Source organism: Hippoglossus stenolepis, chromosome 15, assembly GCF_022539355.2.
Source record: "Hippoglossus stenolepis isolate QCI-W04-F060 chromosome 15, HSTE1.2, whole genome shotgun sequence".
NCBI classification, from domain to species: Eukaryota; Metazoa; Chordata; class Actinopteri; order Pleuronectiformes; family Pleuronectidae; genus Hippoglossus; species Hippoglossus stenolepis.
The window spans coordinates 3,703,942-3,718,228 of record NC_061497.1 but is presented as its reverse complement, the minus strand read 5'-3'; the positions used below and the strand labels follow the sequence as shown (position 1 = coordinate 3,718,228).

At 39.5% G+C, this 14,287-nt stretch overlaps 2 protein-coding genes across 2 annotated transcripts; both read right to left on the bottom strand.

Annotated features, from left to right (window-relative positions):
- Positions 1–1,910: 1,910 nt before the first annotated feature.
- On the bottom strand, positions 1,911–4,835 carry mmp13a (matrix metallopeptidase 13a). The gene is made up of 10 exons (XM_035178373.2): positions 4,723–4,835; positions 4,365–4,612; positions 4,132–4,280; positions 3,735–3,863; positions 3,471–3,632; positions 3,233–3,359; positions 3,002–3,135; positions 2,722–2,881; positions 2,522–2,625; positions 1,911–2,415 (listed from the first exon to the last, which is right to left on the bottom strand). Exons 1-10 carry the CDS (start codon positions 4,819–4,821, stop codon positions 2,306–2,308), a joined length of 1,422 nt encoding a protein of 473 aa, XP_035034264.2. The 5' UTR covers positions 4,822–4,835; the 3' UTR covers positions 1,911–2,305.
- Positions 4,836–6,996: 2,161 nt separating this feature from the next.
- On the bottom strand, positions 6,997–14,074 carry LOC118122449 (neutrophil collagenase). The gene is made up of 10 exons (XM_047343570.1): positions 13,943–14,074; positions 12,257–12,513; positions 11,291–11,439; positions 11,062–11,187; positions 10,056–10,226; positions 9,345–9,474; positions 9,104–9,240; positions 8,860–9,019; positions 7,453–7,553; positions 6,997–7,139 (listed from the first exon to the last, which is right to left on the bottom strand). Exons 1-10 carry the CDS (start codon positions 14,072–14,074, stop codon positions 6,997–6,999), a joined length of 1,506 nt encoding a protein of 501 aa, XP_047199526.1.
- Between the last annotated feature and the right edge of the window lie 213 nt (positions 14,075–14,287).

Genomic DNA, 14,287 nt, shown 5'->3' with positions numbered 1-14,287 from the left:
GCAGTATCTTAATACTTGAATTGTTAGGTTACAATGATTACACTGAACTAGCTCTTAATAGTTACATGGTAGCCATACATATTTGCTTCCTATGTATTAAGTTTAATATGTAGTGATAACACACATATTTTCTCTTTAAATAAAACCAGCATCATTTGTCAGCCTCAGCCTCAGCTGCCTTGACCACCTACCACCTGTCTGCATCAGCTATATAAACTGCCATTCTTCTGCACAAAGACTGCAATACACCACAATTGAAGTAGATTGGATTCTTCCGGTCTTTCCTTGTGCCTGACCACACACCCATAGTGTTCATCTTATTACCTGGAACCACCATACATCCCCTGACAGCCCTAATTAAGAAAATATTCTGCTGTATTGATTCTGCTGTATATATCACCATATTCCACTTATGAGTATGAAATATGGATGTTAAATTTAGAATAGAATTTAAAATTCTCCTCCTCACCTACAAGGCTCTTAATAATATGGCATCATCATACCTTAAAGAGCTCATAGTACCATATCACCCCACTAGATGACTGCACTCCCAGAATTCAGGCTTTCTTGTTGTCTCTAAAAGTAGAGGAGGAGCCAGAGCTTTCAGCTATCAAGCTCCTCTCCTGTGGAATCATATCCCACTTTCAGTTTGGGAGGCAGACACCCTCTGTACTTTTAAGTGTAGGCTTAAAACCTTTCTTTATGATAAATCTCATAGTTAGAGCTGGTTCAGGCTTGTCTTGGACCTGCTCTTAGTTATGCTGCTATAGGTCTAGAATGTTGGGGGACACATGACACATGGAGCTTCTCTTTCCTCTTCTCCCTCTTTATCACATTATAGACATTGATGTCTCATCATCCATATTACTTGCTTGACAGTCCTTGTGCTTTATTGTTTGCAGATCCCGGACCGCAGCTGCGGCCACATCGTGGAACATGATGGTGTATCGCGAATCAGAGATCGTGATCGTATTGGCGGATCCTGTATCGTGTTGGCAGCTGATCGTGGATAGTGGTGTCGGACCCTTATCGAGGTGGCAGTTGATGGTGGATGCTGATGGCGGCAGTGGATCATGTTGATGGATTGTGGACTATGGTGGCATCTGATTGTAGTGGTGGATCCTGATTGTGGTAGCAGCTGATCTTGGACTATTATTTTCAACAAGACTGCTTGATATACAATATGTCTACTCAGATACTCCACCATTTCTGACAATAACTCCTCAATTCATTTCATTTCTGTTATGCTACAAACTGTTTCTTCTAATCAATGTTGTAAATACTCTTATTTTGCTGATATTTTCAATACACGTGGCATCTATTGCACTTGTGTCCGTCCTGGGAGAGGGATCCCTCACATGTGGCTCTCTCTGAGGTTTCCTCGTCTTTTTACCCTGTTAAAAGGTTTTTTTTTGGTAGTTTTTCCTTACTCTTGTTGAGGCTTAAGGTCAGATGATGTCACACCTTGTTAAAGCCCTATGAGATAAATTCTGATTTGTGAATATGGGCTATACGAATAAAATTTGATTTTGATTTGAATTATCACTGGAGTTTCTGTTCCTCATCCTCTTCTTTGTTCTAATGTTTGAGGATCAGAAAGGGAGGCAGCTCTTGATGAGCATCAGCACCTGTGTCTCTACTGGACTATGACCTGGGCCTGGAGCTGATCCTGGTGCTGGAGGGTCTCATGAAGAACAAACTCCATATATTACTGTATATTTTATAAACTTCTTTTGATGAAAAATATGTCTAATAAATTGTGCCCAGCCCTTATAATATATTTGACTGACTAATTGAAAAGTAAAACAATATACAGTATATATATATATAGATATATATATATATCTATATATAAAGGAAGTTCATGGCAAATATTGATGTACATTCTAAATAACAAAACACAATCAAAATATATGTAAACAATTTTTATTTGCTAATTCACGCACCAATACATTTTGACTGTGTCACAGTTTTGTAAACATCCTGAATACATACATTCGGTTAAACTTCAGTGAACACAACAGCAATACTAAAACAGTGAATATTACTTCAATAAAATAAAATAATATGATGTTAAATCAACAAAAACTAACTGAAATCACAAAATGATCATTTAAAAAAGTAAAAAAAAAAACATAAGGTGCTTTTCTGGGAAAAGGCATAAACCTAGTTTACCCATCAATGTGTAACAATATAATTATATATTATAAAATATATAAATTACATATCATGGATGATTTTTTTTCATCTTTGGTGCCTTCATTTTCGTGAAGAGGAGCTACATTAACAGCATAGGTAAAGGGGTCTAGTAGTTAGTGCATTGTAAGAAGTAACTGTTACTGAGCGTGCGGAACAATCTGCCGCTTCTCATGCTGTACTCGAACATGTAGGGTCCACTGTAGATGTAACTATAACCTGCAGAGCACAGATGAGGGATGTTAGTTCCTGTTTCAGGCAATGTCTGGAAAGACATCTTCATCTTGTCTTGGAAAAGTATGAATGAGCTTGAATTGCCACTCACCTCTGTACTGGAAAGCTGCAGTGACCTTGCTGGTCAGTCCAGAGAAGACATGATCAACATGTTTGGGGAATCCCTGGTCCATAGTCTTCTTGGCCTCATCATAACTGAAGGAACATAGACGGGTATTAGAATGATTCACTCTTTAAAGATTTGCATCAACATCCTACCTAAGGCAGTCACCAAAATTACTGTGAACACACCTGTAGTAATTGCTGCCGACAAAGAACAGAGTCTTGCCAGAGTGCACATCGTAGAGAGCAGCGTCAACTTTCTTCAGGGTTTTGGGCAGACCGAAACTGGAGATTGACTTTGGATAGCCTTGTACGAGGTCATAGCCGCTGAATGCCCAAACTTTGGGACCTGCGAAAGTGAAAAATCAAAAGAAAATATTTTTCAGTGAACATAAGTAAAGATAAATGATCTTGACTTGAAAACAGTGCGACATAATAGTATCTCTAGGTGGACACAGAGAACACATACCTTTAAAGACAAGCACCCTGTCTAAGTGATGGCTCTCATAAGCAGCATCGATACTGTCTGGGGCATCGGGCCAGAAGTTTGCGATGAGAAACTGCCGAGGTGTGGGGCTCTGGGGGTGGCTACGCCACATGAAGCTAAGAATGCACATTCAAATCAGAAATCAGCTCACAGGCCAGATCTTCAGTGGGGAAAAACATATTGTAGCATTCAGATATTTGAGCATTCAGCTACCTGTCCTTGAAGAATAACATCTCTCCTCTCACGGTGACAACAGCATCCAAGACCATGGTTGAATCACAGGCATCGGGGGTGGTGGGGGATGTGGGTCCAGGGTTAGGATCCTTATCAGGGTTTGGACCTGGAGGTAAAATAAAACCAATGTCATATTGCATGTGAACTCAGTGACTTTTGTCTGCAAGTCCTTCATCAGGGATTTTGGCAAAGTATTTGTGATCCAGCTAATACTAACCATAGAGAGACTGGATGCCTTTGACATCATCACGGGGCAGAACAAAGGTTTCAGGGTTTCTGTATGTGTACACGGGGTACATGAGTGCACCAGGATCCTTAGAGTGAGACAAGCCCAGGGAGTGGCCGAACTCATGGGCAGCTATAATGAAGAGGACATAGCCTACAGCAGAATACACAGATTTACAGGTGAGTTACAGCTTCAAGTCAAACACACTGATAGAGTAGGTAGTAAGACTATTCTCTGTATGAATGGCAAACTCACCTGTGTTGGAACGGAAGGTGAAGGTCTCATCATCATCAAAATGAGCATCCCCTCCGATGCCAGGAGACGGGGCGAAGGCGTGAGCGAGAATGCCCTCAGGGCCGTCAAAGGGGTAATAATCTCCATGAGCTGTTGAGTGGGAGCAAATTCAGGTCAGATTTTCTAAACCAAATACAGATACAAAGCACTAACTGGTTTCCAGTAAAAACTAACAAATGACAACAGTTTTTAAAAAAAAAGCATCCTCTGCATCCTGCTATCATAGATCAGCTGTCCAATGAGATTCAAGACTCAGCAAACACCTAATTAAAGCTAAGATGCTTTCTAGGACCTATCAGTAAACTGAGAGAGCGGGAGAGAGAGAGAGAGAGTCTGCTCCTGTTTCTTTTGCACTCACATTGGCGGCCGAAGGAGATCATGATGTCCGCGGTGCCACTGTAGATTCTCGTAAATGTCAGGGGAGTGACTTTGGCCCAAACCTGCAGCGCTTTCTCTATGGAGTCGTCCACCTCTGAAATGGTCATATCAGGTGTGTAGTTCTCAATCCTGTGGGACAATGAAAAAAAACTGAATATACTTATCACAAGTTGTGCCCACATTTCTCTCTAACACATTCTTCAGATCCTGCACCTGTAGGTAAGGCTGTTTTTCTCCCACTTGTAGTCTTTTCCAGTAATGGAGAAACTGGCGATGTTGCCATCTGGAACGCCACAACGGGGCTTCTTCATCATGGCTATGGTTTCAGTGTCCAGTGTCCCGGTGACCTGGAGGCCAAAGAATCTTTGCATCTCAGCCAGCTTCTTGGTCACTGGACTGATCCCTCGTCTGACAGCTGGACCGCTCTCCTCTGTCAGGTTGAAAAATGTCTTCAGGTAGTTCTGCAAGAAAATACAAGTGTTAGATTCTTCATACTGATGTGCATCAGTTGTACTGATCTAATATTGTAAAATAGTATACATGCATTAAGCAGAAAAGCAAGCATACATACCTCTGCAAAACTCTCATCTTGATTTGTAACCTGTGATATCGGCATACAGTAAACTGCAGCCGCCAGGCTTAGTAGAATGCTCAGGTTGAAAGTCGTCATGTTTCCTCGTTGAATTCACTGAACTTCACTGTGCTGGAGGCTGCTGCTTTATAGGCTGGGGACTGGCCAGGTTGAGCAACTAACATCTGGAGTAAGTGACTCAGGAAATATTCCTTTTATGGGCAGAAGAGGAAGTGCGACTCTGTGATTGCTCATCCAACATAAAATTTCCAAAACATCATGTGTAAATATGATGAAACATCAGGTTTACTATGTATAACAGAGATTGTATTGTATATCAATGAAAACAAAATGTTGTACAAAAAAAAAAGCATATAAAACAAACATTTCGAATTTTTAAGTCTTTATGTGCATCCAGAAGTGAATGAAAATGGAAAGACTGAGGGAAGGTAGATGTTTTCATCATAGAAACTGCAAATACTCATGTTAATATGTGTCAAAAATATATCCTAACTGGCAAGGTACCATAATTCCTCCCTTAACTTATATTGCAAAATATAATCAAAAACCCCAGAGGCACAATTACATAATTTTGTTTTTTAGTAACAAACGTCTGGATCTACAAAAGTAATTTAAAACATGTTCTCTAGTGATTGAAATAAGAGAATTGATAGATAAACAAATGATCAATAGCTGAAATATAACATCCTTGGCAGAGGCAACAACTGAACAAGCATTTATTGTGCATTACACTGAATGTTGTCATGCAATGGATCTAGAACACAATGTAAAATGAATGAGTATTCAGGTAACAGCTTTTTCCTGTCTCATTTGTTGTGTATCATTACTCTTCTCCTGCCCTGATGCCGCTGCCGAGCCTGTGACGTCACGTTGCCTCGTAAACAAGCACAGACATGATGCGTCCGTCATCATAAAATCCCTGTTATACTACATTTCAAAATAAAAGTTCTGACAGGCAAGGGCACCCTTGTTAGTGTCAACAGTCCATCATCAACCTGCATTCAGTAACCATATCACAAAGTCAAGTAGCCTTTATGAATACATCTATTAATGTGAGCCACTTATGGGGAAATATCGATAATCATTTCTGCTGTCCTTTGATTTGATAAACAAATTAAATAGGTTATTTCTTTCACACATATGGCTATTGCATTGCAAATGAATTGTAATGTATTGCCACTCTGTTTATAGATAATAAAGAGAAATGTCTGTTAAACATTTCACCCATACAACCTGCAACTTCACAGATCCCGACTTGTGCGTCATTTAAGGCTCACAGACATGACAAAATTGTATTTATTGTTTGAACTGCTGACCATTTTGTTTGATTTAATAAAATACACTGTCTTTAAGTTGTTATTTTAGTGTGATGGAACAAAGGCAACCTGCACTGATGGACTCAGATCATCCTTCCAAGTGATAAATACAGAGAGTACCACAGGGTTCTCCTCTTGGTCCTTTATTATTTCCAATCTATATAGGCAAATTAATTATTGCAATACAGCACTATATTAAGTTTTCTATGCAGATGATCAAATCTTGTATCGTCATATCTGTCGCCTTTATGGATGCTGTCCTGCATATACATTTTGATTAGTTTTGTACATGATGGAAGAGCTGTGTGATGTGTCTGTAAAACTCCATCTACACTTTCTACATAACTGTGGAAAGCTACAGTGTGGTCACTGTTAGCTAATAATGGAAACTGACAAGAACAGAAATTATTTTATTGTGAAATGTATTTTCTCAGGTAAATGAAGCAACAGCTGCAAACGCAGACACTCAGAAGGAATTAGCATGTGTTAGTAAAAAATGCAACAATTCACTTTTTAAATGATAAAAAATATATACATTACTATAATAATCACCAATAATCAGTGACCAATTAATTACAGTGTCATAGTGATGCAAACATAAAACCATTAAATACATGGATGCAACTTTATGGAGTAGAAGGATCCTGAGTATCACTAAGAAAAACTCTATCTCACTGTGAAGACATTTGAAACACATTTTAGTGTTAACTTAAAAAAACGACCACAACATAAAAAACTGTAAAGGTACATACGCCCTTATTAAAACATTTTATGACACATTGACACACAACCACTTCCCTTTTATTCAACACTTCCCAGTTGGTTAATAGGAACGTTGGGGTTATTGGTGAATACAGATTTGTAACTCTTCTTGTGTACACTCACAGCAGATACACAGCATCATCACCATCAAGCTTCATAGAGCACCTCCCTTCAATCATCTCCTCTCCGTCAGTATTTCATTGTTTTCCTGGTCCCTGTTGCATTCCAGCACGTCGTTGGCACGGTTGGTGGAGACAACACTTTTGGTGTTAGAGTCATATGTATAATGAACGTTTCCCTTGAAGATGTGCACAAATCCTGTGGGGAATCAAGATTCATCATCAAGAATAATGTTAATCAAGAGTATAATGTTGTAAATTATATAATGTGTAACATTTTTTTACATCAGATCCTTCTTCAAAGTAATGCTTGTGCTTTATTGGACAAGAACGCAACATATTGTATCTCAATATTCTACTACTTTCTTGTGCTGAATATCAATCTAGCACCACAGAGTCAGTAACAACTGCACAGTAGATCTCTTCTGTTGCATTTAATTGAATCTAAGTATGTTGTTGAAATTCTATGCATGGTACTTGTTGAATCCAGAGAAGGAAGGTAATGAAACTACCATCATAGAAGACAGCTGCATCTATTGGAGCTGGAATCCCCGGCCACAGCTGCTCTATGAGAACAGGTGATCCCTCCATCATCTTTTGCTTCTCATTATACCTGGGTACAGTACATGAAAGAAACAGGGTAGAACATTTCTTGCTTATCAGTTACAATACACTCCTCAGACAGGTGGACATTTTGGGTAAGTATGGTTACAGTTTTCCTGCTGTGTCTTATGACACCAATATCATTGTATCATTGTACCCGCGTTGTATGAGAAATAGCTGAGTCGGTGACAACATGACATTTGTTTTTACTCACACAGGAAATGTAAGTTGTTATTACCTCAAAACATAGTGAGGAAGTCGTCTAGTAACATCTTGTATGGTTTACTCAATATACAGCATCATAGTGCTAATGCGTAACAAAGTGAACTTCTTTCAACAACTGCATTAAAAACGGTGGCATTAAGGATATAATTAATAAGTACTGTACATGAACCTTTATAGATTTATTATTGACCTACAGTAACACAAACCATCCAATGCAGATACAATTATCAAGGAAGGGTAAGACTGAGTACAGCTGACTGCTCTGCTTGACTTGACAAAGTACACTGTCTTAACGTTCTTATATTAGTCTAATGTTATAAGGCAAACTGCAGTGATAGTGTCAGATCATCCCACCATGTAACAACTACAGGGGAGTACCACAGGGTTCTGTCCTTTAATATTCCCTATCTAAATAATCAATAGTACAAATCCAACACAGAACTACATATCTGTTTATATGCCGATTATACAATATTGTATATATTTGGCTCTTCTCCAACAGAAGCTCTGTCTATTGCCTTAACATTCTTCAGACATTTCTGTAATCTTAAACTTAAATCTCAAATCTTTAATCTTAAATCTCTGTAATCTTAAAATTGCCCTGAAGGCTTCTAAAGTGAAATGTTTTATTTTCAAGAATGTATAAATGTATACATTTTCAAATTTTGTATACTGCAATTGCTACATTTGAGGTAAATTAGTGTAATACATTTGGTTAGTTATCGTCCTTAAATTATTGACAATCATGCCTTTGCTTAACTCTGAGCCTGATGCTCTTTACCACATTACACTGCATTTCATTACAGAAGAATAGTTTTGTGTTCACTGCTAGGCCAATACTAACCAACAACTGTAGTTCAGAAAGAAATTATTAAAAATAATTTAGAATTTCTGTTTATGATACCAAGTATTGAGATGCCCCACATGAAAATACTGAATATAAATAATGACCCATAATATATTACATAAATAATTACATAAAGTAGTAAAATTAGTTTAATATTTTGGAAAATAGTTTCCCTGTCTAGAGTTAGATGAGAGGAGTCTGGAAATAAGGAAAGAATTGTAGGAGACTGTAGCATCGTACGTACTTCCAACACTCATGGCCAGTGAAGAAGACAGTGTAGTGGTCATTTCTGAAATGAAGAGCAGCATCTATAGATTTTATTCTGGAGGGAAAGCCCAAGTCTGAGATGTTTCTAGGAAAACCTTCTTCCAGTTTCAGCTGCTTCAGCATCCAGTACTGATGACCTGAAACAGAAACACTACTCTTACATATGCACAGGTATAAAGTAGGCCATTTTTTGGGGGGAGAAAAGTTAATTGTGATGTTACCTTTGAAAAACACATTTACATTCCTCTCCCAATTCTCATAGACAGCATCCAAGAAGGGAGGTATAATGTCTGTCCACAGATTGGTAATCAGAGTGATCCCTGTCTCCTCAAACTGAGGATGTTTGCGCCACATAAATCTGAAAGGTCAGGAAGTTATTTTTTCATTATCCTTAGACCAACAAAACACCAGATGTGAGTCTGGTTCCTTCATTATGTAGACACACTGGAAGAGTTTACATACCTGTCTTTGAAAAACAGGACCTCCTGTTGTAACTGTGTTACAGCATCAAAGGACAAATCTGGATCACATTTATCAGGTGTTCTCGGAGGCGGATTTTTTGAGAATAATGAAGCAAAACTGGGACTGATACCTGCAGGCGAGTTAAAAAAGAAATGTGCCTTATTGACAGAGACAACAACACCTTGCACTTAGATTTTTCCCAACACATTTTCTTTTTAGGTAAATTCAAATAAAAGCTGCATGGCAAATGCAAGAATCACTTTCAAGACAAAACCTCAATTGTCTAAAAGCAGTATGATATATCCATTAAACATTTTTGTGTTGTAATGCTTTCCATCCAGTCATAGCTGAAAGGACTAAAATTTCAGAAAAGTAGCTTACATTTTCACAGAGCATTAGGAAATATATAACTTAGAATTTAGATTTCAAAATAAATTGTTGACACTGGACAAATTATTTCACTGTCACTGAGCAAATTTCAGCAGTATAATGATGAAACAGATAGAGGATGTTGTGGTTTGTAGCTTTTTCCCACACTACTGCAATGTGATCAAACACACATTATTCTCATCTACACTAATGTGTTAAGTGTCACATAGCTAAACTGGCAATATTTGTAATATGTAATGTGTAAAAAATAACCAAAATATATTTCTGCATTCAAATCTATCCAAGTAGTGAAATGGTGCTCACGAATATGGTGAAACCAGCTGAACTCACCATACAGGTGTTGGATATCTTTAACATCGCGGAAGGAGAGCTGCAGCTCATAATTGGAGGCAAAGTTATATGCTGGGTACATAATGGCTCCAGGGTCAGATGAGTGGGACAGGCCCATAGCATGGCCAAATTCATGGGCTGCCACAGCAAATAGGTTGAAGCCTTGAGCAGGAAGAGAAGCCAAGTGAGGGTTAGGCTGCACAAAGCAGCTGACATATGTAAGCATTAATGTAGTTTAGAGATGATGGATGCCACTAAGTTCTATTAAGATAAACCCATAGCCACCTTGACATAAAGAGTAGGTACATGTGGAACCATATAACCCAACCAAAACACTTGTTGGGTGGGTTAATGGGTAAAACAAAAAGGATGGAGGACCATATTATATATCTGACACAACCTTATGCAAAGCAACGATGTACTTGCAAGTTTCAGAGCGCCAGCCCCCATGTTGTTCAGACCGTTAAAGCACTAGCACTAATCTGGGTGCCCATGGGTGTGTTGGTCTTGAAATAAGCTGTGCTCAGGTGCATTGTTGACGCATTGCTATCATGAGGCAGATGAAAGCGAGTGTGCTTTTATAATTTTATCTTAAGGGGGCATGGTCAAGAAAGAAATATACAAATGTGTGCATTACACACGCAGATGGTCTGATTGTGCACTTTTACAAGCAGAGAAGTGGGGGCAGATCCACCATTATAATAGCAATCAGCCAAGCTGCAGGTGTGGTAGATGGCATTCTGATGGGTCTATTGCACATTAGGCCTAATACACATCCGTTATTAATTAAGAAACTAAGTACAAACCTTTTAAAACATGTGCCTGGTGCTGTGGCCTGTGTTTCATAGTGAGCTTTAGAGTCATCCAGGCTATATTTTCAGGCTCTGTGCTTTACTCTCAGCAAAAAAAGCATATTTATTGAAATTGAATTCCAAAGTTAACAAAAGACCACTTTAAGAGAGAGATACGTCTCTTTTGAGATTCTTCACTCTTGTACCGGTCGAATTAAAGCTCCAGTCTTCTTCAGCGTCAAAGTGTACATCCCCACCAATCCCAGACCCAGGCAGAAAGGCATGAGCCAGGATTCCTCCGTTGCCATCAAAAGGTGAGCCATCCTCATGGTCTGCAACACAAGCATTGAATTTATGTAAATTGTATATGACATGTGCCAGTGTCAGGATTGCCGTGCAAAGGTGTTTGTGTTAGGAGATCTCTTCAGAGCTTACCACCATTGTGGAAGGAGATGACAATGTCGGCCTCTTTCCTGCTCCGTTTGCGAAATTTCATCGGTGCAACACTGGACCAGAGTTTCCATGCTGCCCTGATGACTTTGTGAAACTTGGAGGCTGAGATGGGAAGGCTGGAGTCAGCAATCCTGAGGCAAAGGTGCAGAATTTTACTACTTGATGTACTTCATCTTCTTCTTTCAGTTTATCCAGCACTTAGTTTGCAACCAAGTACCTGAAAACCATAGCCATTGGCCCTCTCCTCAAAGCCTATATGAAGGTGCAATGCCTGACAACTGCTAGAAGCCGAATTTTCTGTAACTCGCTCTCTAACTTCTGACTATCGCCTTTGCTTCAGCAGTGTAGGCAATGTCTCCCCGGCTGAAGACTCTGGTCATGTGCCGTGAGAGCATTGGCAGGGTGTGCACAGGCAGACAGGTCAGTTAGTGACAGACAGGTATGCCTGCCAACCACTTCATTTGTTCCGATTAAAATGATTTGTTGTGTTTATCCAATGGTCAAAAAACCCTCTAATACCTGCCAACATCTGGCTTTTGACTCTGCGATGGGAATGGATTCAATCAGCATTCGCTCCCAGGTCAAATGACTCATGCAGTCAACACAGATTTTTTTTCCAGCGATGGGCATTGATGGAAACGTGACACCCGGGTGATCGTGCTCATTTGGCAAGACAGGTGAGAGAGTGCCTCAGATTTTAATGCGTTTGTAACTTCGAACATACTCAATGGTGGTAAAAATCAGAAAGGCAAACCCCTACTGGCAATTGGAAAAGAGTCGATCGCCTTTTGTCATTGTTAACATGTTGGCATGCTGATATTTAGCTCAAATCAAAAACCTGTGCGATGCTTAAGCTCTGCACTGCTGCAGTCTGTGACTTGACCTAATGGGACCTAAAAATCCCATCCACACCTTTTAACTGCACTGCTGTATACGATCACTTCTAACCTGTAGCTGAGGGTGCTCCTCTTCCATCGGATTGTGTCTCCAAATGGTTCCACATCCGACAGACCACAGCGCGGCCTCTTCATAGCTGCCAGAGTCTCTTTGGTCAGCTCTCCGCTCGGAGGTAACCCAAAGAAGCGCTGCATGCTCTGCAGCTTATCACAGAGTCCACTCCTCCACTCGGCATCTCCAGCTGAGTCTACACTCCTCCTCTGTCTCTCTGGTTTAGGCCGGTGGTCGTAAAAGTGCCTTAGATACTCCTGAAAATGATCAGTCAGTCAATCAGCAGAAAACTGTCTTTACTGTAAACATTCCAAACATTTTCTCCCACCTTTAATAACGGTACGCTGTGATGTACTCGCGTGAGTGTAGGTGCTGCGGCAGCCACACAACACATAAAGACTGTGCAGCCTGCAGCTCTGTAAATATTTGTACAGTATTCTTAATGGCCAGATGTTGTTTACTGTCTTCACTCACAGTAATACGAGTGCTGATAATTGGAGACAAGAATGTGTAATATGGTCCATGAACACAGAAAAGCAACGAGTGGGTAAACAAGTTAATAATAATAATAACTTCTGTATTGGAAGTATTATTGATAATAGTCCATCTAAGTACACATCACATGTTCTTATCTGCATATCTACAAATCATCCTGTTAAATGTTATGCACACAAAATATGTGCAAATAAAACCTATATTAAATAGGATTTTACTACTTTAGGTTCAATAAATAAACTATTCAGAAACTAGCAGCAGGGGCTGATATTGGTGTATTTGAAAAATATAAACACATTTGAACTTTTTCAATGAGCAAAATATGAAATGAATGTTAGACAAACAAGGACTCTACTGTAATAAAATGCACTGTTAAGTTGGAGAATTCAAATAAGGGACTATTTGATCAAACAACATATAAGAATTACTATTAAATACCATTTTTCGATTCTTCACAGTTTGAACAACTTGATGTGACAGACATGCTGCCGTCAGTTTTCAGAATGTATTGACTTTCAATATCCAGGCCTATGAAATGACCACAGTTTTACTCCTGGGAGTGTTGAACCAAACACAATCTGCAGAATATAGCATTTAAAGTTTAAAAAACTGAAAAATCCAAATCTGTGATCTCAGTTAACGAACCATTATTATCATTATTTATGATAAATTGATTAAGTTAAATATGGAAAACTTTAATCAATGTCATTGCAACGCCAATCCGACATTTAATCACAGGATTGATGGTCTGTGGTGATAGCAGCGACTCTGTGTGGTTGCAGTTCTCTCTGCTGTTATGTATCTGTTATCACCAGATAAGGTTGGCTGTGCAGACCCTGGCAGACGTTCACAGGGAATAAGGAACTTCCAGAGAAAACATTTTCTGAGTAAGAACATTACATGTATTATCTTCTATCACAGAAACAGTTCTACAAGCCGGTGGAACATTTGCATTATACAGTATTTTCCTGGTAGTGCATCCTGGGTCAATGGTCATTAAAGAAGCTTTTAGGGAAACTTAACTGGAGTAAAAAATAACTATTATACCTCCCAGGCTGAGGTAATGGGGCGGTAAAGCTGTCCAGAGTGAGTTTTGCAGAAATAAAACACCACACATAGACCTGTAAATCTAAGTCTTTCTTTACTTTATTTCAAACAGGTTTTGTATGACATGTATAAAGACACAAATACCTCTGCAAACTCCTGGTCAGCCTCAGATGGCCCAGCGTGGGGTTGTGCAGGAAGATGTGGGCCTCGGACAGGCAGGCCCGTCCCAGGGGCCAGGCCGGGCATCAGGAGAGTCAGGAGTCTCAGCCAGAGCATCTTCAGGTTTGTCCCAGCGAGTTAGTCTGACTTGTGCTGCTGCTGGTACACAGGGCTGTGTGCAGGGCTGCAGTGGGGACCACCTGTTAATTAACTGCTCCTGTCCAAACAAGAACTGCAAGGTGGCTTCGCACATAACAGGGGTCTTCTTTAATGTCTCTTCAAAATATATCTCAGAACAGTGTCCATAAAGGATCTCAGAGTAGATAATCA

What these genes read in the sequence shown, in the direction of transcription:
- LOC118122449 (XM_047343570.1), bottom strand. Translation starts at nt 14,074, where the DNA reads ATGCTCTGGCTGAGACTCCTGACTCTCCTGATGCCCGGCCTGGCCCCT. An exon ending in CATCTCCTTCCACAATGGTG is followed by an intron (nt 11,188 to 11,290) that starts GTAAGCTCTGAA and finishes CTTGTGTTGCAG; the next exon opens with ACCATGAGGATGGCTCACCT. An exon ending in TGTAAATGTGTTTTTCAAAG is followed by an intron (nt 9,020 to 9,103) that starts GTAACATCACAA and finishes TTTCTGTTTCAG; the next exon opens with GTCATCAGTACTGGATGCTG.
- mmp13a (XM_035178373.2), bottom strand. Translation starts at nt 4,821, where the DNA reads ATGACGACTTTCAACCTGAGCATTCTACTAAGCCTGGCGGCTGCAGTT. An exon ending in AAAAACAGCCTTACCTACAG is followed by an intron (nt 4,281 to 4,364) that starts GTGCAGGATCTG and finishes ATTGTCCCACAG; the next exon opens with GATTGAGAACTACACACCTG. An exon ending in GATCTCCTTCGGCCGCCAAT is followed by an intron (nt 3,864 to 4,131) that starts GTGAGTGCAAAA and finishes CCCACTCAACAG; the next exon opens with CTCATGGAGATTATTACCCC.